At 43.3% G+C, this 23,946-nt stretch overlaps 2 protein-coding genes across 2 annotated transcripts in view; one reads left to right on the top strand and one right to left on the bottom strand.

Annotated features, from left to right (window-relative positions):
• The window catches only part of REL (v-rel avian reticuloendotheliosis viral oncogene homolog), a 24,649-nt gene extending 7,318 nt beyond the window's left edge, over positions 1 to 17,331 (top strand). The window contains exons 3-9 of the mRNA XM_009701967.1: positions 556 to 647; positions 10,580 to 10,720; positions 14,672 to 14,776; positions 15,086 to 15,298; positions 15,642 to 15,710; positions 15,820 to 15,894; positions 16,538 to 17,331. Coding sequence (XP_009700269.1) covers positions 556 to 647; positions 10,580 to 10,720; positions 14,672 to 14,776; positions 15,086 to 15,298; positions 15,642 to 15,710; positions 15,820 to 15,894; positions 16,538 to 17,331 — 1,489 coding nt within the window. The remainder of the gene's footprint in view (positions 1 to 555; positions 648 to 10,579; positions 10,721 to 14,671; positions 14,777 to 15,085; positions 15,299 to 15,641; positions 15,711 to 15,819; positions 15,895 to 16,537) is intronic.
• Positions 17,332 to 22,251: 4,920 nt separating this feature from the next.
• The window catches only part of PUS10 (pseudouridylate synthase 10), a 31,042-nt gene continuing 29,347 nt past the window's right edge, over positions 22,252 to 23,946 (bottom strand). Inside the window, exons 17-18 of the mRNA XM_009701965.1 lie at positions 23,923 to 23,946; positions 22,252 to 22,290 (exon numbers count right to left, since the gene is read on the bottom strand). The exon at positions 23,923 to 23,946 is cut by the window's right edge and continues 106 nt beyond it. Of these exons, the coding sequence (XP_009700267.1) occupies positions 22,252 to 22,290; positions 23,923 to 23,946 (63 nt within the window). The remainder of the gene's footprint in view (positions 22,291 to 23,922) is intronic.

Below are 23,946 nucleotides of genomic sequence, written 5' to 3'. Positions count from 1 at the left end.
CTCGCCTGGGACTCCCCCCACCTCCTGCATCGGGGTGACCTGCGCTCTTATGCAAATAAGGAGGAGCTGCAGCTCTTCAGAACTTTTCCATAACTCTGTGAGATGTAAAAACCTGTTTTGACTTGTTTCGAAAAACTTTTAAAATAGTGTTTGAAATTTACATTCCCTGATAAAAGCAGGAAAGCAAATCCTTAACTCATGCGTGTTTATTGATAACAAAAGTACTTGTCACTTCAAATTACCTGAGATTGAGTATTTAACTTTTTAATCGCTGTAGGTTTACTGCAGAGTAACAGTTTTGGATATAGAAAGATATATTCTTTATTAAGAATATAAATTCTTTAGAATTTTATTTTAGTATTTTGCACTTCTGTTTCTGCTCTTATTTTAGAAAAAATAGCATCCCTGCTTTTCAGACCTTTTACACCCTTCTCAAAATAAGCTTTTTTCCCTTTGTTTTTTACACTGTATGTTATCACACTAGCCAACATCAAATCGTTTATTTAATATTCTAAGAGTTTATTAGTTGCTGAAATCCTGCCACATGTGCTTCAGTTTTCAGAATTTAGGCATTCAGTGTGTGAAGAAGAAAGACCTGAAGGAATCAATTTCTTTACGAATCTCAAAGAAGATTAACCCTTTCAACGGTGAGTAGAAATGAGCTGGCTCACTTTGCAGGGTGGTGGGGTTTTGTTTGTGTCCTGCCTTTGCTTTTGTGGTGGAGCTTTAAAAATTTTTTTTTTTTTTTTTTTTTTTGAGAAACAGTCTTCCCCTTCTGTGTCCCTCCTAGTCTTTCCTCACTGTCATCACGTGATGAATCTATTTGAATAGTTGCCTTTTTTTTTTAAAAAAAAATAAAAATCCCCAGCAGCAATGTGAGTTAGCGGCAGAAACCTTCCCTGCAAACTTTGACAAGTATCTCAGGAATCGGATTCCCCAATTTAGGCAGTTATGAGAATGAAAGGCTGAATTAACATAAGTCTGCAACACCTTAAGCCAATATAAATCTAGCTTGCCACCGTCCCACTTCTTCTCTTGTTGTGACACTGATGTTTGAGAGCCCTCGGCCAAGCCAGTTCAGGGAGGTGACCGACTCCTTGAAGCTGCCCCACGCTTGGTTTTCACACCACGGGAGCTGGTACAGGCACCGAGGGAAGTCCACGGCAGCATCGGTCTCGGTCAAGTCTAAAGCAAGTTGTGTCCCTGTGAAACCACGCCTGCAAGGGCCGACCCACGGGCTGTAGTTTTATGTGACAGCTGATCTGTGGGCTGCTCTCAAAAAGCATCATCGGGCTCTTCCCTCCATCACCGGTCACACACTCCTACTACTTTCCTCGCACCAGATACAGAGGCTGTGTGGCCGCACGGTGAACGGACCTAGCGAGTTGCTCTAATGGAGAACCAACTTGCTAAAAGGAGGGGGGGAAAAAAAAAAAAGTGGTTCCCTCTCAGATCGACTTGCTAAACCAATTCATCTCACAGCCGTATAATTGTGAAGTTCAATGCGCAGGGGGGGTGGGGAACACCCAGCAAATTGTGGGGCCAACTGGAGCGGGACCAACACTTTCAGCATGCAGGCACAACTCGGGTGAATGAGATGAAAAGCATAAATACCCCCAAACTATTGGCTAAGCATTATGAATGCAGTCATGTATTTGCTTAAGTGTGGCAAGAGCTTGGAGATTTTCTGAATACTTTCTTTTTTTTTTTCATACCCACAGAAGTCTTGCTAAATTTGGGTAAGACCCTTCTTAGAGAGTCGAGAGCTGGATTTCTAGCTGGCTTCAAAATACATGGTGCTTTTTGTCCCAATTCAGGGACACGCTAAACTCATTCTGTAATATTTTTCTTAGTTTTAGAACAGCTGTTTGGAGTCAAGCTGGTGGTCCTAATTGTCCATCTAAACAATTAGCCTGGTTCTGATAATGTATGCACACAACAGCATCTGTTTTTACATGAGTTCAGTCCAGCAGAACCATTTAAATGATTTAAGTGTTTTAATTGTTACCCTGACTCACTAGCTCTACGATGATTTCAAAGAAAAAAGGAGCACTCTTCCGTTCAGCCCTCCTGGCTTTCTTTTGCTCCATAAATTAAAAAAAATGTTGACGTTTTCTCTTGATGTGCTGCAGTAAAAGAACGTGACTAAATCCCTTCTTGTACATGTGTTTCACCAAAGGAACTTTAGCAACCACAGTTAGCTCTGTTCCTAGCGCTGCTGAGTGTAATAATGAAGAAATGTTTAACTAAAATCATTTGACGGTGTCGATTATTCCCCCCCCCTCCTCCTCCAGCGGTTGGCACATAATTCCAAATTCACAAATCGTTTTTGGGCGATTACAGCGGGTTGCGCTTGGTAGCATCAGGGCAGATCCTGGGCTCCTTTCCAGCGGTCCGGCAGCAGAGGAGAGCACAGCCCTGCCCCGGCAGCAGGGAAGAGCCTTGCCTGGGTGACACACAGGGCAGCACCCTGCTCTCGGCAGGGCTTGTGCTGAGAAGGGGCCGCTGGCAATCCCCAGCCTGCGTAATTGCCTTTCCGCACTTGTTAACGTGTCAGCACAAAGCAGAGCCGCTTGAGAACGGCTCCCAGCCACTCCAGGGCAGTCCCATGCTAAGTAGAGCCCAGAAAGGCATAGGACCAGGGTCTAATAAAACAGGATTAATGACAGAAGTATTTTTATATGTGTGCGTAGTTCATCAAAACAGGGTTTCGTTAGCAGCAGTCACTGTGGTGTTCGCTGCTTGACAAGATTGAAAGTTTTATGCACGGATTTAGTTTGTTTTTTTAAGGTCAGAAGAGTATCACTGCGTTCTGCAGGATTGCACAGGCTGTATTGTATCCATCCTGCATTGTGCTTTACTTATGTGTCCTCAGAAAGGCATCCGACTTACCTACTTAGGGATATTTTGGAGTTAGGTGCATCCTCTAAGCAGATCGCCCATTAGTGTTACTCATTTCTTGCGTGAACATCATAAGAGAAATTTCACAGAGCTGAAAACTAGCCTTCAGGGTGTTTGTGTGTTGGTTGTTTTTTCTTTTTCTTTCCCACCTTCTTCTGGAACAGTCAAACAGTCCCTGTCCTGAGTCTCCTTTCGGGGCGGAGGTTTAGTATTGACCGTATTTACAGACGCAAAATGCCTCCAGCCTGCCAGCATTATGTATTACTTGTCTTGTCAGTAAGGGATGCAGTAATAGCAAGGCGTGGGTCCACAAAGTTGTGTTCTGAACTTCCTTGTGTAGAGGGGCCATCATCTTCCAGGGAAGCCCTGCTGCCATGGACAACCGGGATGGCAAAGGGAGGGTGAGCCCTAACACACAAATTCTCTGGGGGTGTCATCCCTCCTCCACGCCTTCCAGCACATGGTGTGGGCACGTACTGAATAAGGGTCCTACTCAGCAACAGCAGGGAGTTGCTTGGTCAAGATGTATGGGTTTTAAGATTATTTTTCTCCAGCACTCTTGCCTATACCATTGAAGCAACTGATGTCTACCTCTGAACTCCTGGATGATTAGGAGTCGGTGTTTGCAGATCGTGCCCTGTGCCCAGCTGGAGCTGTCTGCGTCCGAGTCGCTCTGCAAGCCTACCTGTAGGGCTGTTTCACTACGAATTCCCCGCTATTCGCTGGCGGCATTTTCCCTTGTTAAGTTCAGTGCAGGCTGTACAAATTGTGTGCATTCACCAGTGTGCAAGGCAGATGACTTGAACTCGGGTTGCTCCTCTTGCGTTAGCCTTGTTTGAGAGAGGCTTGCTGTTTCCATGTTTCCACACGGACGCTGGATGTGTTCGTGATCCGTTGTGTTCACAAGACACATCCCGTATATTTTGGTCCTTTAATAAGCTGAACGATTCTAGAAAGCTCTCGTCTCTTATCCCTGAGGACACCAGGGAAATGGTGTGCAGCGACAGCCCGATGTGTAACTGGGACTCCTTGGCGTGATGATAATATAAACAGCACAGCATCGAAGGAGCAGAGCTACTCCTCCAGTGGAGCTGGTCTGTGTCGGCTTTCTAGGGTGTTTGTTTTCTTTTAGTAGCTGTTGAGTTGTGCCATATCCTTGTCTTCCCATGTACTGTCTGATGTACAGCCAACTCAAATTAAAAGAAGAGCCAGTCTCCAGTTAAGAGCTTTTGTGGGTGGGTGTGACTTGACATAGAGACAACAATTGAGTTAATAACTACTCAAGTTAATTATCAATGAGGAAAAGCCCTAAATGCCCTTTAAATTTAGGGGAAAAGTGTATTTAGCACCATGTTACAGAGGACTAACCTTTTTCTAGCCCAGTGGATGACAGCATGAAAACCCTAGACTTGTTTTACGGTGAGAAACCCAGAGAATTGCCAAACTTCAGGCAACTGATCAAGAGGGTATAAATTGGCTTTCCCTGCAGCTTGATACATGCTTAAAGTTCCTGTTCCTTTGTAATTGCTCTTGCTAATAAGCACTTAAGTCATTTTTAGGCTCTGCCCTGTACCCCACAACTAATTCGGCTCCGTTTGCCTCCGCAGTCTTTCCTTTGCCGTTTCCCCTTTCCGCCCGCGAGCAGCTGACCCCGCGTTGGCTTCGCACTCGTCACAGTCTCCACGACACCCCCCTGCCCGCCTCCGCGCCGGGGCTCGTCCCCACACCAGTCACACTCGCTTCCCGCCCACGCACACCACTCACCCTCTCCGCAGCTTCCCTCGCTGGCCCCTGCGCCGCCGCGCTCGTAAGACACCCCCCCCCTTCTCCGACACCGCTCGCCCACCTTGGCCGAGCTCATCAGGATCCCCCCCCCGAGGGGAGCATCTGCTTTTATCGGGGGGCTTGTCGGGCCGTGGGTTATGTTGGCAAATAAGCAAAATATTTTGAACCAAAAGAAGACTTTCGGCAAGAATTGGGGAGGTGGGATCGGTTTGAAAGCGGACAGCGTCAGAGTCCTCTCTAATGAACGCCTCGGGTGTTACAAGGAACTTTAATCTTCTGTCCTTAAATTAAAACAAACCTGGAACTCCCCCAACTAAATTCTCAAGCTGAAAATCTTGGTCAGTGAGAGTTGTCAACTTTTTAAGAGACGCAGAGCAAATCCACTTGAGGAAAGGTCGATGTCCTGATCGTAACATCGCTTTTAGCTTTTACCTTTGGAAAGCCCTTTGTTCTTTTGTTCCTCATGCAAATGCTTCTTGCTGTTTATGCTGAAATGTGTATGTTAACCTAAAGGACAGCCCCTTCTCAAATGGTTTAAAAATGAGAATTACCGAGTAGAGACAAAAAAATGCTGACTTCTTTTTTTTTGTGCTATAAACAGAAACTGTTGAAAAAAAAAAAAAGTGTTAGAAATGTAGAGAGGCTGATGGATATACTCACTTAAATCTGTTCCAGTTTTACCTTTTTCAAATTGAAGTTAAAACAGGAAAAGAACCCCGATTCAGAGAACCGTTGTCTAGACAACACAAAGACGGAGTTTTGAGAGTTTTAATTTGTGTACGCCGTTGTTCCCTTGGCTTTTGTGTGAGGCCAGGCCAGTCACCTTCCCCGTGTTTCTTTCTCCTGTAAAACAGGGAAGTGTAACCATGGTACTTTGGGCATTTATTGACTGTAGGTTAGCATCCGACTTCTACAGTCATTTGCACTAATCAGCCCCCTCCGATTTTGCTTTTTTTAAAACGACTGAGTGTTGCTGATGCATGTTCTGTTTATAGGTACATGCAAAGGCTTCTGTGTTTTTATTTTCTGCAGAATGGGTTGAAACTTAGCCTTTCATGGATCGGAGAGGTATAAACCAGGCATGGGTGTATCGGGAGAAGAGACAGAGTGCTGCCGTGGTCCTTCCCTCCCCTTCTTCCCAGCTTCTACCTCTCCGCAAGTGCTAGCAGATGGCATTAGGCCTCTGGACACGTAGCCGAACAGCCTGGCTAAATGAAACTCCACCTCCCAGCGTATCCCTAAATTAAAACCCATCATCTGCGTAAGAGAAAGGCAGAATACAGCTCATCGTGATTATTAATGACGTATGTTCCTGAGCGGTCTCCTTGGTGAAGTGGTTTTGTTTGCGGGGAGGTCATTCTCTGTGTTTGAGGTGTAGCGTGGCTCATATGCCCCCGCGGCCCCTCCTTGAGAAGGGAAAGTCACAAGATGTCCCTTTGCAGGGTGAACTGGTGTTCTCGGCGTAGCCTGCGCCGAATGTGTCACACCACATCATTTACCCTGGAAGTTTCCATGCAGGTTAAGATTAGATGCTGAAGTACCTCCAACTCCACCCACTCCAGAAGGTTCTGACATCATTAATCTAGAAGTTGGGTGGAGGGCTGTTAGGTGAGGGATCTGCTGTTTAATGAGCTGTCGCGTTATCAGTCAAAAACCAAACACTTTATCATTTCTGTTCGGTGTTCAGAATAAACTTTCACTTTCCCTGTAGCATCACCTTATGAGTAAGTTTCAGACTCCTTAATGCCCCAGTAATTTAATCAGATAAATGATATTTATTGGCCTTTCTGGATGTTGAAGCCTGCTAAAATAGTAAAAAACCATTAGAAATTAATAAACAGGAACAAACAGGAGGCCTGATACTATTGGCATCTGTCATTTTGTGCTCGAACTTTGAATTGCCTGTTGGTGGGTTGGACCCAGAAAGTCTCTGATTTTGTGCTACAGAAGGAAATCCAGGCAGTTCTCTCATTCAGGAGAAACCCAGCGGGGCATCTCTGGCCTTCAGTGACAGAAACCTCGGAGAGAGGGACAACCCAAACCTCGTGCCTGGGTCGCATCAGCCGCTCAGATTAGCCAGCTCAGGTTGGAAGGAGTTCACGATTTAGCTTGCGTTGGGGTGTTTTTCTGCCCACGCTGGGATGTATCGGTCTTTTCCTATGTTAGTGGATAATGGATTAAAGAGTTACTTTCAAGGTAATTATTTTTTTAAGTTGGCAAATCAGCATTTCAGAAGAGTTGTAAACAGGTTTATAAAGGAAGGACGTACCAGTTGTTGTAGCCCCTTTTGGGTCGAACAGCTAACGCTCCCCAGGGCTGACTGTAACTCTGGATACTCCGTTTTAAATCCTATTGCCAGAATCTTGGTGAGTGGCGTTAGTTTTCTTTTACCACTGTGCTGGTGGTATTTTTTTTTGGCATCGTGCCCCGTATTTACCTTAGAATTTTAATTCTTTTTTAATATTAATTTCTATGTGTTTGAGTTGCCCAGTGTTACTTTTCAAAGCTCTCCTTCCCCTTGTAAAAGAGCCGTACTTACAGATGTTCCTTCCTATACTCCTGTTTGCACAGATAATGATGGAGAATGAATTTCTGCCGGGTTAAGGCTAGTTTTTTATTCGATTGGGCCATCACAGGAACATACCTAGATTGCTGCTTGGATTCCAGCTCTCTTGGTTGCCTTCATGTGAAGGCAGTAAGGTGTGGTAGCACGCAGCGAGAAGCAGTCAGAAGAGGAAGTTGAATTCTTGCCAGAACCAGAGTACTTCTTTTCTTCATGTGTCATGTTCAAGCCTTTTTTTTTTTCTTTACCTGCTCCCGACACACTGCATTGGGCAACGTTTTTACTTCCCGTGTGTAATGTTGCTGCTTTCGGTACGGCTGCTTGCATTGACGTTGCAGAGGTTGATGGAGTGGCGACTCTTCTTCTCCGGTACTGTTCCCAAAAATCTTCAACAGCATTTCTTAACTTTAATAACTTCAGGTTTGTCAGGTTTAACCCTGTCTGTTGTCCTTCTGTACAGAAGTCGGTGAAATAACACTGAATGACAGGACCATCCGCCGTACGGCCATACTCCAGGCGTTAGTCAGTGTGTTTGTCTGCCCCGGTTTTGTTTGCTTTTAATATTGTGAACTTGTAAGCCAGCATCTGTTCAAGTTAGTGGCTACTCTCAAATTGACTTCAGAGGGAGCAGAATTAGATGTTTGTTAAAAGTAACAACATTTTATTTTGTTTGGACGATTGTCTTTTAGGTGGGGGAACAAAATATGTTTTGAAATCGATGGAAGCTGTGCGCTTCTTTACATGAACATGGAATCTAGCCTCTATATTAATTTTTTAAGCGTGTCATCACAAGATGGAGTTGCAGCTGTCTTGTTCTCCTTTTTTGCTCTGTTATGTTCGTCTCATCTGGTTAAAAATAGACCAAGAGGAATTAGTCTTGACTGAACACTTCCTCTTTCAAACTACAGATTTTTTTTAAATTGTATTAAATCATTTATAAGAACGTGCAAATTAGGAGCAGTGTTTTTTGCTGTAATATAACGAGCAATTCTGTTTCTTGCAATTATTGGCACACCACACCTTTCCTGTATCAGGTGGTTAAAGAGATTTATTGGGAATTTGTGAAAGTTCATAGTATAGAAAATGATGTAATTTGAATGTTAGCATTATGCATTTTCTCTGTATCTAGTGTATTTTTGCATTTATAGAGTTTTCCTAAGCTTTAAGTCTGCTGCTATTTATTTCTGAGTAAGAGGCTGCTGCGCATGTGGAAAACTCAGCGCAGGACCGGGGCTGCTGTAACGTGCGAGAGACTTGATTGCACAACCACCAAGTCCTCACTTTTGAGTCAGAATCAAAAGCCAGATCCAGATTTTGTGCTTGGCTTCTATCCACAGGGAGTTGACTTACGCAGAGGTATTGAATTGCTGTGCTCAACTTAATTTTTAAGGGGTTTGAAATTTGACTGCTGCTTGGGCTCCCTGGCTGGATCCACGTGGTCGCCGACGACGAACGCACGAACGTAAGCCTTGATGTCAGAGTGACCTTGGGAGCTCATTGCCTGCTGGCCGTGATGTCAGAGCATGGACTAAACTCCCCTGAGCTGCTGGGAGCAAAGTAGCATTGCACTCCCGACTATCCCTTCTGCAAGGCACAATCTAGAGAATGCGCTTTTTTCCCTTTTTTTTTTTTATTCTCTATATGGGGTTGCATCAAGAGGCGGTGGGACTGTGGAGTCTGCCAAACCTGAGTTTTAGGCTGAACAGCGGTCGGTGCCAAACCTGTTTTCTAAAGATCTTATTTTGTTACGTTAGCAGGTCAGCTAATGAAGTGCGTTAAATCATAAAACTTTGCTGTGGGTATCTGGTAATGCAGTCAGCCACCAACCTGCAAAGCACACGCTGGCTGAACCCCCCGGTTCTGAAGTTGCACGGGTAGTGGATGCTTAGTTTTGTACTTGCTGGCGTATTTGTCTCGAAATACTGCAGATCATGGGCTTGTAAAAGGGAAGGGTGACTTGATTTCTTTTTACAGTAGAGACCAGGGAGAAAAGAGATAGTCGGAGCACAAGACAGACTGAAAATGCCAGTGGAAAGTATTCTGAGCTCAGTGCGTTTATTATTTCACACTATCAAAAGGTAAAAGGAAGAAATCATTCAAGTGGGCATTGTGGAATCCCACTCACGGCAGGGTGGAGACCAACCCAGTGATAAACGTTAAAGGTCAGAGCACTGCAATCTAATCAGTACAGTGTGATCCCCAGACTTCTTATCGCAGGCACGTTTAATCTTTTATTCTTGCAAGAGGCCTTTGAAAGGGCAGGGGAAGGAGTGAACTTGAGAGGTTGTGATCTGTTGACTTGGCAGATGTTGGCTGTAGGTAATTGCGAGGAGTATCTCACTATGCTGAACTGCTGCTTTGAATGAATTTGGAAAAGAGAGCCACTTTAAACGATTTTAATTATCAGTACTTCTACTTAAATGAAATTAAATCACTTTCTCATTTTGCTAGCATTGAATGTCAACATAATAGTTTAATGTCAAACCTTCAAGGAAAGCATTGAATTCAGCGAGGGCTGCTTTTCTCAGAGTCGCCCATTAAGCTAGGAGTACACGAGATGTTCAGTAATGATATCCTGGGTCCTATGTCTTGAAATTAAAATAAGTGCAAGAGTGAAGAAAACTGAAATGCTGAGCTTGGGTTATGTGTTACTGTGTTTTACACTGAGAGGAATATGTAAGGAAACGGATCCCTTCCAGCAAGGGTTCGCTTCTTGTCTGATGAAATCATATCATCATGATAGCACTCATCACTGTTCTCAAAGGTACAGAAGTAACACAGATGTTGATGGCAGGGGGGACACGGTTTGTGGTGTTTCAGCTTCATTCTTGCCCCCAAGAACTGCCTTCCGATTATTTTTCCATCTCGGTTCCTAGAGGAAGCCAATGATTTCACGTAGCGGAAGGCTCTCACTGTGGCAGAAAATCCTCAGCTAGGTCCTAGGGCTTCTTTCTACTGAAGTATTTCTCTTCTGCAGTGGCATTCGTTTTGTAAATTTTATCATGCACAAACAAGAAAGAAACACATCCAGGGAATGACTTAGATATCCGAAACTGATCTGGCAGGAAACCAGATCAAGAAACAGCTGGAGAACTAGGACAGTTCAGCCGCCTTTGATGCAGGGAAAGCGTTAAAGGCTTCTGTATCACTTGTCGCGTACAAGGAATTTCTCATGCAACCCCTGTAAAGCTAGCGGGGACTATGGGCACGTTTTGTCTGCCTTGGCAACACCACCTCTTTTACCGGTGGACATTCATCCCCAGTTTGTTAAAGAATTACTGCTGTTTTCGATGACTAATCCCCAGTCTTGTCTTTCCTTCTGCTGTTCAGTGCCTGAAGAACAGCTGCACAACATCGATGAGTATGATCTCAATGTCGTCCGCCTCTGCTTCCAAGCATTCCTCCCCGACGAACATGGCAACTACACGTTAGCTCTTCCTCCCTTGATTTCCAACCCGATCTATGACAACAGTAAGTAACAACTCCATCAAATGTGGTGTTTTGTTGTGGTTTTTTTCTTTTGCTTTTCTCTTTTGCTTGGGATGAAAAATGCCAGGCCAGTCTCTGAGGTCTGTGCCAGTCTTCTGGGCCACTTCTGTGGCTTGGGACTGCTAGATGCATGTCTAACACATGGCAAGTCAGTGAGCGTATACTTAAAAGATGATGCCAGGGTGAAGTGTCGGCCAACCGGAGTAAGAACTGTCCATGGACTCACACACAGGTGCTTTTTTCAGCTCTTCATATATCACAGCAATGCCTGCAAGGAAAGGCCTGCTCCTGGCGTGCCAAGCGATTAAATAAATAGTAGCGAGATGGATAGCTGCCGTTAAGACTGATCGTGTTTTCCAAGGATGTCGTCTAAAGCCTGTTTGTAGCCGTGAAGTGAGTCTTGCCGTTGTTTGTGAGGGCTCTGGAACAGGACTCGAGAGAGAGACTTCTCCCAGTGGGAAACAGTCGTAATGCTTTTAGATATCCCTTTTGTCTCCCGGTCGGTTGCTATTTTCCAGTGTATAGGTCAGTAATGGGGGAATGTTGGATCATGCTCTGGGAGGGTGCAGAAGTACGTGAAATGCCGCTTCTTGGCACTGTTTTCCACATTCCAGAAAACTGGACTTCTGTATGGCTTTGGCGAGTCACTGCAGTTGAGGATGTTAGCCTTCAAGGTGTGCTGGACTTCTCTCCTGGAGCAGAATAGCAGAAGAGCTTTTAATCCTTGGAACCTTTCTGGCAGTGGTTGTTATTTCTGCAGTGAAAGTATTTCCATGCAAAATATTTAAGGTCAAGGGACGGTCCTTTAGCAGAAACTACTGAATAAAAAACGAGGTCTGCATTTTATAAAGTCGACGTTAGAATTGTGTTGATGCGAGCATAACCATTACGAAAATGTTTAATGCGAACTCAGCTGTGTTTGATGTTTTTAGAGTCTCTTCTAGAATTATCTAGAAGTTGGAAGTGTGTGCATGGTGTTATTGAGAACCCTTGTAGTACTGAAGTAATGAGGGTTGAGATAAAATTGATGTACAAGATTTGCAGCTACGTCTCAGATGCCATTTAGAAATATGCCAAATCATGATTACTCGTCTGTGTTGATTGACGTCAGCCTTTGCTAAGCTGCTGAAATGACAGATAGCTGTGCGGTGAGGGAAGCTTGGTTTTTTTAGTGTGGGTGTATGAGGGCAGCTTCTGATATACTATAGGTGTCTAAAATCCTCCATGTAACTTAGCGGTGGTGTAAATAAAACAGTGCATAACAGCAACCACAAATCGTAAAAATTATGCTGCTCTTGTCTGGAACAGCAGTTTCAGATCTGACTTTCTTTTAAAAATGTTAGCCTTTTTAAACCTGCTCTGCGTACAGAACTGGGTAGGGTCAGGTTATAACTTTAGAGAACAGATAAAATTGTACAGTACAACGGGCTTGGAAATCCTAGGTTGTTAGGATTTTGAGCTTTTGTGGATCTGTTCAGACCAAGAGCAAGAAGGTATTCAGAGCTTTTCTGAAAATCAGCTTGCACATTTTAGATCTAGTATTTTCTTTGCTTTCTAATACTTTGCAGTCTCCAGCTGCTTCGGATAGTAGAGATACATGAGAATAATATCAACGTAATACAGAGGCAATCACAGTAGCAGGGCCTGCAAGTGTGTAAAATTAAGTGTTACAGGCAGCTTCTGTTTTCAGTTGCTTATAATGTTAACTGGTTTTGAACAGAAATTTCCCAAGTTGCGTATCTCACCACACTGAAAACTCTTGGGAAGAGTCAGATAAAGCGGCTTACCGTTTCTGAGAAGTGAGGTTAGGGAGAACATTTTGTTCTGCCCTTGTTGAAAGTGACGGGATTTTTGGTGAGAAACTCTTTTCTAGGGATTTGTTACCAGGGATGTACTTTTGGGGAGCGAGGAACAGAAGTCGGGTGGGAGGCGAGGGTGTGCCCAAGGGAAGAGAGATGGGAAGCGGCACGGCACGACAGAGACCACGGAGAACGTCTCCTTCTGAGGCTGGTGCCGAACTCGGTGTTCCTGCCCGGCACTGGGGCTGACAGCGGTGGTGTCCCGTCTAAATTGTTGGTCTAAAGACAAAACAACAAACTCCAGCCTTAGGAGACCCTCCCAAAAACCTGTTACAAGGACATCGAGTGCAATTCAAGCATACAGAAGTGAAACAAAGGTAAAATTAGGCTTCTCCTTGCAATTCTTAATTTACCCTTCCTGTGAAAAAACGCACGATGACACCGTCAATCATATGATCCTGTGCTGTTTCTGGGTTTGTTTGGTTTCCTCTCGCTTCAAAGTTTCTGATTCATTCAGCAAATGAAGTGGCATGTGTCATGTAGTAAATGAGGCTGTAGCACCTGCCTCTCCTAATAATAATAGTAGTAATGGCTGCAGATAGTAACTACGTAATTGGAGTCTGGCCTGAGGTTACCAGGAGCTCTGTTTTAAGCGTAGTCTGCATCGTGCTACAGCGCTCCTGTACAATACCATGAAAGACTGGGCAGGAATTGACTCAAACTGAGAGTTTAAAGTAGAAATCTGAGAGTTTAAAGTAAAAAATTTTTACTTTTTTTATTGATGGTGACACCACGAGCTTTGGTTTTGTATTTCGTCCCTGTGCCTGGAACAGGGAGTCCGTGGTGGTGGAGCCTCGTGTTGCTGTGGTGGTAGGGGGATCGGTTTCGGGGTTACAAAGTGGCAACAGCCGGATCCTCCCAGGCATTTAAAATACATTTGGAAGTGATGTCTTGCCGTAAGAAGATGAGATACCATCACGGCATGGTCCAGATTCGTTCTGTTGGGATTGGCAGGGTGGAAGAGGGTGCAGTAAATTATGACTATGGTCACAGACAGTAGCAGAGAAATGATCATCAGTTAGTTTGTATGTTAAATGAAGATTGGGTCTTAAAATTAGTATGTGTTTATGTACTTGAAAATACCAACACAGCATATAGGTACAGGGGGTGAACTTGAAATTCCAGAGAGAGTTCTTCCATTGTGGCTTCTGTCTGTTTGTTCTTTGTTACTTCTCAATCACCATTATTGTGACATTAGTGCCCTTTTGAATAAATAGTAACATAGCCAACGGATCTCCGAGGGGGCTGTTCTTTCTTGCAGTAGTCTCCTGTCTGTATTTACCCTCCAGGAAAGCTGCCGCTGCATGGGGCCAGACACCATCAGGCAGCGCTTGTCTCCATCCCGCACGAGTTGCCCGTAGCCATCAGGTTGTTTGGATGCCGTGTGCATCCTTCAGTGGTGGTTAATTTATCGTGACATACAATGCTACCAGAGGCCGTGCCCAAGGCAGCTCTCCATCCACAGCTATCGTGAGCGCTGTCCACGTACAGCCAGTCTGCAGTTGAAATTTGAGCATTTTGGGGTGAAACCTGCTATCCTGAGTAAAGGCATGAAAGTCAGGCTCCTAGACCTGTTCTTAAACGCCTAGAGAGGGTAACGGAGGAGAGGCTCAATGGCCAAGTATGTCTGTGAATAAAACTACAACCAGATACCCAGAGAGGGGGATTTTCTTGCCTTGCTAGCCCAGCTTTTTCCAGAGAAGCATGACTATAACAGGTAGTCAGTCACTCAAAGAACTGCTTTGAATTCTACAGCTTGAAGGGCAGCAGTGCCGAGCACAATCATGTCATTCAGGGAAGTCTTTTGAGACAGCTCTACAATAGGGAGTGAGCGGCACAGCCGCACTGGTGTCTCGTGTTTGGAGACGAGCGGCCGAGACCTGTAGGATCGTGGAACATCAAGCCCTCCTTCTGGATTTCCTGTATGGAGCAACTGGTTTTCTGTGGAATTTGGGGTGTCGCGCTCCTCCAGCTGTTGCCTTCCGTTCCTATGCTTTAATTCACAGCACCTCATCTTCGATAGTGACAAAGTCACGGTAATTCTTTATCATTGAATTTGCCTGTTTGTTTCCAGGAGCTCCCAACACCGCAGAATTGAGAATTTGTCGTGTGAACAAGAACTGTGGAAGTGTAAAAGGAGGAGATGAAATATTTCTATTGTGTGACAAAGTTCAGAAAGGTAATCTTGACTAGGCTTTTTCTTTCCCTTCTTCCAAAATGGCTGACGCTGCCACTTTCTGCTGGGGAACTGAAGCCCTTCACCACGCTCCTGTGCAAGTGGTTTGATTTTTACAGCTGAGCAGAATAGCTTTCATGTTCAAGGGCTCTCAGCACCTCTGAAAGATACTCAGTGCCTTTAAAGTCAAGCCATTTACTTTGCATCTGAGTTCTGAGTCAGACTACTTTCTTTGTTCCGCTTGTCCCTTTTTCCTGCTGCAAGTTTTCAGTTCTTCTGCTTAACAAGCATCTTCTGTTTCTAATGGACCAGATGATATAGAAGTCAGATTTGTCTTGGACAACTGGGAGGCCAAAGGTTCCTTCTCACAAGCTGACGTTCACCGTCAAGTTGCAATTGTGTTCCGAACACCGCCGTTTCTCAAAGACATCACCGAGCCCGTCACGGTGAAGATGCAGCTGCGAAGACCTTCAGACCAGGAAGTCAGTGAACCTATGGATTTCAGATACCTGCCAGATGAAAAGGGTATGCTTCCCAGGAGTTGGGCTTCTGAAAAGCCACTGTCAGTGCAGAATTCGTGTTGATAATAAACGGTAGCTTAATAAGTAAAAATTCTACAACACTACTTCTACAAAGTAGATTTTTGGTTTTTAAAAGTAATAGTCAGTTTGTTCCCTCTTCCAATGAAAATATCAAGAATCACAGTTAATAGCATTGTCTTGGCTTGTCAGTGTTATCATGTCTGAAATAGTTTTGTTTAAATATATCTTACTACAATTAGGGGCCACTAGTATAAGTTTCAGAAAGTCCCTTTACTAATTACATCAGAGAAATGTAACACTTTTCCCTTCCACTCCTTTCTCTGTAGATCCATATGGCAACAAAGCAAAAAGGCAAAGATCGACATTGGCTTGGCAAAAGCTCATACAGGACTGCGGTAAGGAAACTGTTTGTCTTTTTCTTGTTCGAGTGAACTTACATTTAGATGCAGTTATTTTATATAAAAGCAGACATTCAGTGTACACTCGTGCTTTCTTCCATCGCAGGATCAAATGGGACAGAGAGGTCCAAAGTAGCTCCGTTCCCCACTGTCACTCCTGAAGGGAAGCTGATTAAGAAAGGTAGGTTTTTGCTCGCGATCCAACAGTGGTTTGAAACAAATAGTGTCCGATTGCTGTGGGGAAGGGTAGCAGCTTTTTCGGGGGGGCACTGAAGTTCCCAAGGCAGCAGTAGTACCCGTCTGTCTTTCCCTCCTCCAGACTCTTCGCAAAGCCTCAGCCATGCTGCAACTTCCCCTTTGCACAGGAGAGGGCTACACCTTCTTCATCTTGAAGCACTGCTAACTTTCAGCCTTAATTTAGATAACTACGGATATTATTTATTTTTTTTTCCTTCCCCTCTGTGTTCAGATACTCAGCCCTTCAAACAGACACTCAGTTGCTGGCCTTCTGCTTGAAATTCTAATATTCTCTTGAGGGTTTCTTCCTGTAAGATAGTGGTACTTCTGACTATACAAACTGAAGCCATCGTTTCTTTACTTAAATGTAGCTGTCGCCTTCGGCATTTGCCGTAGAGGGGTGAGGTGGATAGCCGTCTTGCTGCTGTCCAGAAATCTGGGGTCCACCCTGGAGAGCAGTTAAGCAAGTATGAAAATGCAAATGCACATATCATCTTACTAAGATAGCACTGGTTTTGCTTTGCTTTTTACCATTTGTAATTTAAAAAAAAAAGGGGAATTAAAAATGCAGTCACGTCTTTCCACAGAACCAAACAACATGTTTTCCTCCGCGCTGATGATGCCAGGGTTAGGAACCCTGCCCAACACTGGTCAGCTCTACCCTGTCGGCAACCAGATTCCCCATCCGCCTGCGCAGGTGGGGCCAGGGAAGCAAGACACGCTCTCCTCGTGCTGGCAGCAGCCGTACAGCACCCCCTCTTCAGCCGGCAGCCTCCTCAACACGCACCCACGGAACAGCTTTGCGGCAGATGTGCCTCAGCCCGCCGCTCAGGGCAGCAGCTCGCTCCCAGCTTTCCATGACAGCCCTCTGAATTGGCCCGATGAGAAGGATTTGGGCTTCTACCGGAATTTCGGCAGCACAAACGGGATGGGAGCAGTGGCGGTGTCGACCGCAGACATGCAGAGCGTTTCCAGTAACAGCGTCGTGCACCAGGCTCATCCCACCAGCGTCTCCACAGCCAGCATCATGAACATGGAGACTGATGACATGAACTGCACTAGTATAAACTTCGACAAGTATAATCCGGTGTTAAATGCAAGCAATCCCAGGCAGCAGCTCCACCAGGTGCCTCCAGCTTGCCCGTCTGTAGCAGCCCCGGGCAGCACGCCTTTTAATTCGCAGTCTAACTTAGCTGATCCAGCAGTTTACAGTTTTATAGACCAAGAAGTTTTAAGCGAATCAAGACTATCCACCAACCCAATCCCAAACCATCAGAATAGCATTGCAGATAACCAGTACTATGACGCCAACACTGTCCACGCTGATGAGCTCTATCAGTCTTTCCAATTTGATAACATATTACAAAGCTATAACCGTTGAGCCAGCAATGTCGGGCTGGAATTGGGTACATAGAGCTTTTCAGATGCCTGGCTGTGTGAAGAGGAGTAACTTGCCCTTCTGGAGTCCCTGCTTTCTCTTTCAGAATGTTGCTATGCAATTCTCATGATGTAATTTAAGGTTATATATTACAGCCCAAAGACCTGCACCCACAAAGAAGAGAGGTGGGAGTAGGGTTTGGGATTCTGGACCTTAAAAGTACCTTGTAAACATATTTTTACGCTGTTGGAAAAGGGACCTGTTAACACTTAAATCTTCCTTACCTTTGGGGACTGTAAAAGCTGGCATCTTCAGAAGGGTTAAAATTTCAAATACTTCACAGGGTTACAATTGTTTGAAAAATAACCATTTTTGCTACAGGAATTAAATTTAAAATTTGATAGGACAGAAATTAGGAAAAAAACCTGCACGTGGGCACTCTAGTTCAGACTCACCTAACAATGTTAAAGTTTTAATCGACCTCTGAAAGGTTTAGGTTTCCTACCCTCTTCCATATAAAATACTCTTCTCCTAAAACAAGATCCTGCATTGATTTTTCACATTTTCACCACACTCCATTTGCTTTGAAGGCAAATTTACTCTAAAATTTTTTTAATGACTATGTCATTGTTAGATATATTTTAAAAGACCGGAAGGTTTGAGTTTTTTAAATAGTCTAGCTCTGTTGTAAATGAATCACTGCACAAAAGAATGAACAGAAAGGACTTCACTGCACTTCATCCAAAGTGCACTATTTTAAATGACAAACCCCTGTTGCTTTAGGAATGGAGCACCCTGTTATTTCTCTGGAAGTTTGTTTGTGTGTGTGTGTGTAGCTGTGATGCGTATGTTATTTTGAACTGCTGAGCCGAAGCATCTACCTATTGTTTCCTCAGGTATCCTGGCAGTTTCCTGCTATGCAAGTGACTGCTTAAAAGAAGGCTCAGATCCTGCCCCCCCCCAAGAGAGCTTTAGGGCAAAGCCAGAGGCGCAGTCTTAGTGCAGCCTCATCTAGATGCACTCTGTTAACAACTTAAGGCTGTGTCAGTCAGTACTAATGAAAAACACTCCTCTTTACTCTGTATCAGAAACCAGAACTTCCTCCCTTCCGCTTGATTCTCAGTCTTCCTTCTTAGCCTGAGTTGTGAGACGTTCAGTGACAACTCACGTGGATGTAACTGGCTAGGTAAGACACCCTACTCTGCATTATAGGGCTTTGCTATTTTATTATTATTATTTGTTTTTAAGAAGCAACACAGCAAGAAATATATGAGTATTTCTTAAGTTATACAGCTGTTTTGTATGGCAGATAAGGCTTAAGAATCTAATTGTTACTGTTTGGCAACATAAAACTGCACCATGGAAAGACACAATAAAAAAGCACGCTCTATATATTAAAAAAAAACCCCAAAACACAACCCTGAATCAAAAAAGCCACTTGACCTGTATCGTTGTGCACAAGACAGAAAGGAACTCCAAAAAAACCTCTGTGGTTTATAGGAAAGCAATGAGGCCTTAACTGCAGTAATTCCTTGCATTCAAAGCAAAGAGGTGCTGCTGCTGTAATGCATTACACCAATCACACACCTTTGACAGAACATGCTCCGTAGCCAATGTGTAGAATATATGACGGCTGGAAAACTGCCTCCCCTCGCTCCAGGTACACAATGCGATGAATTGACTCTCCATGTTTTAAAGCAGTTTTTCCTCACTTCTGCATAGCTCCTCTGCAGTCTTAAGTAATAGGAAGACCAAAGAAATACAAAGAAAGCACGAAATGTATTGTTTATTCAGTTCTTTTTTTGAAGTTCTCAATTTTAAGTATACTAAATGTAAACATTTTACTCCATAGAAAGCTCTTTATAGTACAATTTGTTTTTACTGTATAATTAAATGTTTTCAAAGTTCTGTTTTCCTTTGTAAACGAGTTGGTTTGGTAATTAAAAAACTGGTTATACCAAGTACTCAGCTTCTGCAACCTTCTCGGATTCATGACATCCCTCACCACAGGACAGCCAGAGAACTGGGAGAAGGTAGGTTATGGGTTGCTTATCCTGGGGCTTTTTAGAGTATTTTCTACTCACAGTTCCTGTTGGCCACTGCAAAACCTAAAGCGATGTGTGCGGTAAGGGTTCATCTGCACGCAGCAATTTTTTGTGGCAGAGCAATTGACTTTTTAGTCAGGGGCAGAGAGGAGAGATGCTTTCATGCTCAGCTAAAGCAGTGCTACTGGTACAGCTCTCTCCGGGTTCAGCCAAACTGATGCAAAAAAAAAAAAGTAGGGGGGGTGTTATAAGTGACCAATTGTTTGAAGAAATGCAACGGTTTTAATTAAGAGTCCTTCCAGTGTAAAGAAGGATGGTGCTAAGGAACACCGGACCTCATTTATTAGAATTTTTCATGTAACGTGCTAGAAAATATCTACCTCTTTCACACATGCCTAATGAACAAGATTAAATCTTACTCTCACAAAACATCCTATTTGAGTAGTCACAAGTAGGTATTTTACTTTTAAAAATAAGATGAAGGCCAAAGTAAAACATTAATATTATTGCTGCAATATTCATTACAGATTATGATAGTTCAAAGTGTTTACCTTGTATTAGAAACTGCAGGCTTTAAACAAAGTTCAAAAAAAAACCAGATTACATCTCTCATTTTCATATTTTCACATGATGACTGAACAATAACTACCTAAAGAGCTGTGGAGATATTTGCATCATCAGCTTTTTTTTTCCCCTCCTTGATTTGGATAGTTCACATTTATCATTTAAAAAAACCCACAAACAACCTGGGAATTTTTGGTGGACCTCTCTACATTGTATGGAGAAGAGATTAGACTCAGCACGTTTGGTGTAATCTTTATAGCTTATTTATCTGCACTTTGATTGTTAACACAATCTCCACTGTCACCACGATAACCTACAGGATAGCACAGAAAGGTCTGCGGGTGGGAGCGCCTCGAGTGCCCTTGCACTACGGCAGGAGCAGGAACCCCTTCTGCTTCGGCCTTACTAGCTCTATCTATTTCTCCCTTGGAACAGCTCTTCTCATGTCTCTTGTATCCAATAGCGCGGTCTTGTTTACCTTTTTTTTTTTTTCCTTCTTTTTTGCCCCTGTAGTTTATGGAATTTATAAATCATATTTTAGCTCACTTTGAGTTTCAAGAAATCACATTGATATGAGACTGAAATTCTCTTTTGTTTGTTTTCTGAATTCAACTTCTGAAGTTTTCCATCATTCATGACACTTCCTTTCTGGGTAGAGATTATTATCTGACACAACTACTCCTGGAATCTGTTGCTCATAACAGCTTTAAGATTCAAAACAAATACTGCTGTCTGAATCATGTTCCTATTATTTTTGTGTTAGAAAAACAGGAGCTTCTGAACTACTGCCGTACTTACATTACAGTGGACTAGGAAAACAAATGGTGAGAGACAAGTTTTGACAGCCCATCACAGGCAGAGCGTATAATATTTAGATGAGTTTTTCAAGATCAGTTTTTAGGAGCTCCTTGAAAATGTATTTATTAATACCTTTTTGAGCCTTCAGCTAAAGTTGTCATGCAGCTGTTCTATTATGAGGTCCTGGCACTGCTGACTTGAAGGTAAGACACCTCAGTAATCCATCCTGTCCCAAACACTGGTTTGTCTTGGCAAATATTACCCTCTTTACTTCTGAACTGTTAGTTAATGAAGAGCCCTTAAACTCCAAACCTTAATTTCTTGTTGATAGTTTAACTCTCTTCTGTACTTCAGGTAAGCAGAAGCATCTTCCTAATGGATTAACATGATACAGGCATCAAAGTGGCTTTTCCTAAAGCTGTAGGTGGTGCTTTATATGAAACATTTAAATTAAGCAAAGAAAAAAAAACTTCAGATCTTCCCTATTCCAGGCAAGTTCCTAGGCAATGTTCAACTCTTCCAAGCATCCATCCAAGGCTAGGTACTAGGAAAAAAAAAAAGTATTATGCCGCTAAACCAAAGCTTTTTATCTCTCTTGGTCTCTCAATACCAACATTCTTCGGTACGTTTTGTATTTGCCTGCACTTTGAGGTTCTTGGTATTCCTATTTTTCTTTAGATTTCCATCGTGCACCACTGCCAGGAGTTCCCAATCTTTTTATATATGGTGACTCAACTGGGGAAATCCTGTGCCTGAAGACGACTGTAACCAGGCTGAGGCCTCAGGTACCTCACCTGTTGTTTCTAGGAAGCATTGCTGATGCTTTTTAGATGAGAACAACTTGGCTTCAAGTGCAAAGTTCTCTTCTGAAAAGTGTTTTTCCCTTTGAAAAGTACTTTGTCTGGGAAACAAATTTGCCCATCTGTAAAACTGACACTGACCAAAAAGCAGTCAGCAGAGAGTGGAGCACTGCCTTGTTCCAGGTACTATCCTACTGGTTTCAGAGTCCCGGTGACTTTTGGGATTTCCTGCATGAACAGTGCTCAGAAAAAGTCAGGACTGGGTTTCAGGTAACTCAGTGCTACCTGCATCCAGACAAGAATAGCTGTAGCATCCAATATAAAAAGAGTTTAAAAAAAAAACACTGACTCGAGGGAGGGTTATCTCCAATTAAAACATTTTAAACTACTGCAGAATGCATATTTGATATACCTGCTTAGTACACTATTTGCATGTTACACCATTTATCTTAATTGTTTTTTTAAAAAGACTTATTATCAATGCACTAGCTTACCAAAATCTTTCTATGCACAGAGGAAATTAAGGCTAGAGATTGAACGAACACTACCTCTTCCAGAGTGTTTAAAATTGATTCAAAATAACAGTATCCTTTGGCAGATCAACATGATCCAAATGTTCAACAGAAATACTTCGCAACCAAGCTGTAATACTGTACAGTATTCAGTAACCAGCTGCTGACTGCGGGGCTGCTTCTTCCTCGTCCCAACTTGAAAAGTTAATTATCCAGGGTTGGAGGCCAGTCAACATCAACAGACTAGAAGAACAGGAGGGAAAAAGGGCAAAATCAGCAGACTTGATATTTTACAAGTATAAAGAGATGTGGTAGCAGAACTTTATGCTTGTCAACTATAGGCTAATAGTGGAAAGAAACAGCGAATAAAGGACACTAAGGTAAGAGACATGGGACAAGACAAGCAGGAGCCAGTAGCACGAAACAGCCACCTCGTTCTACAGGCTCCATGTGTCTCTGGAGAGAGCTCACTGGGAGCTGGGCTGCCTTCATAAAGCAGAATCGCAACCCCTGTTACTGCTACTTTCCAGCATCATTTGCCGTTGGGCTGCATTTACAAAGTGTCCAGAACTGTTAATTAGAAATGTGAACCATCTCCATCTTCTACCCATCCTGCAGATGGGCTGTTATGACATGAAAACAAACAACTTGTTGATTGATGCCACAGAAATATTCAGGTATTGGGCAGTGCACGCAAGGTTCTACTAGCAAACCATCACTGTCCCGTAACCTGCCTCCTGAGTAAGGAAAACTAGACTAAAATAACAAGCTGTCAAGAATTATCTAGGCAACATCATTAATAGTCATCCTCACTATTGGTCAAAAGGGACACTTTACTAGAAGCAAGTGTTTTAATTCCTACAACTTGGATTATGTCTTTCTTCCCTGGCCTCCCTGAGGCCACATCTCCAGTTCCCTTTGGGCACAAACTTGTTGCTCACCCGCTTCCAAAAGCAGCACACCCTACGCTGCCATAGTATCACCACTTGCAATCACAACACAGGGATCGCCACACAGCACGTTAGACGCCTTGGCTTCAAGACTGCCTACATTACTCATACCTACTCCTTGCCTAATCTACAACTTCATCAAAGGCTCTTGGGCTGAGCTAAAATGCATTGTTAGCAAGATGACTGATGATTTTCAAGTCCCTAGATATCTTTCATAGTTATGTCCAATAACTGTAGTGACACCTATCCATACCAGAGCAATGCTTGTCAGCCCGAGCCCCAAGTCAGGTGTTCCTGTTTTCAGAAGCAACTAAAGTGCCCTCTGCAAGCTGTCTGTATTATCCTACAAAAGATACGCAAAAAACTGCAAGGCTGTTCTGCAAAATGTAACACTTAGGCAGCTTTCCAGAAACACAGGAGAACAAGCATGCTGATCATGGGCTACTTGAAATGAAAACCTGCGTTTTAAATAAACCTTGCCAAACCACTAGGTTAAATATTAAATCCGTATCCCTACATACATTCTTTTAACCAAAACAAATTTTGTTTTTTTCATCTGACTCCAGCAAGCGAAGAGATATAATTTCTTGCTGTGTTTGAACCAGCATTGAAAGAGGAAGTCAAATGTCTCCTGTTTTTCATCCATCTCCCTTTTGAAAAGAACTGATGTGGTACATACAATGTTGCTAAGCTCTGTTCCAGTGAGTGCTAATAATAAGTGTCATCAAGTCATGGTATGTCCTCCCTTCCCTCCCCAAAGGAAGCCTATCACGTGTGGCACAAACCACTATTTTTGCATTAACATCAATTTTTCTATTAATGGTGGTAAGGAACGTTGATTTGGTTAGAGCAATTCCACTGAAAGCATCTCACAAATGCAACTACCTTACTGATTTCCAGGAAAGATAAATAGCAAACAACTTACTTCTACATCCAACTCCAGAATGTC

This window comes from Cariama cristata, unplaced genomic scaffold, assembly GCF_000690535.1.
Source record: "Cariama cristata isolate BGI_N322 unplaced genomic scaffold, ASM69053v1 scaffold7076, whole genome shotgun sequence".
NCBI lineage: Eukaryota > Metazoa > Chordata > Aves > Cariamiformes > Cariamidae > Cariama > Cariama cristata.
This window is presented reverse-complemented; position numbering and strand designations above follow the sequence as displayed.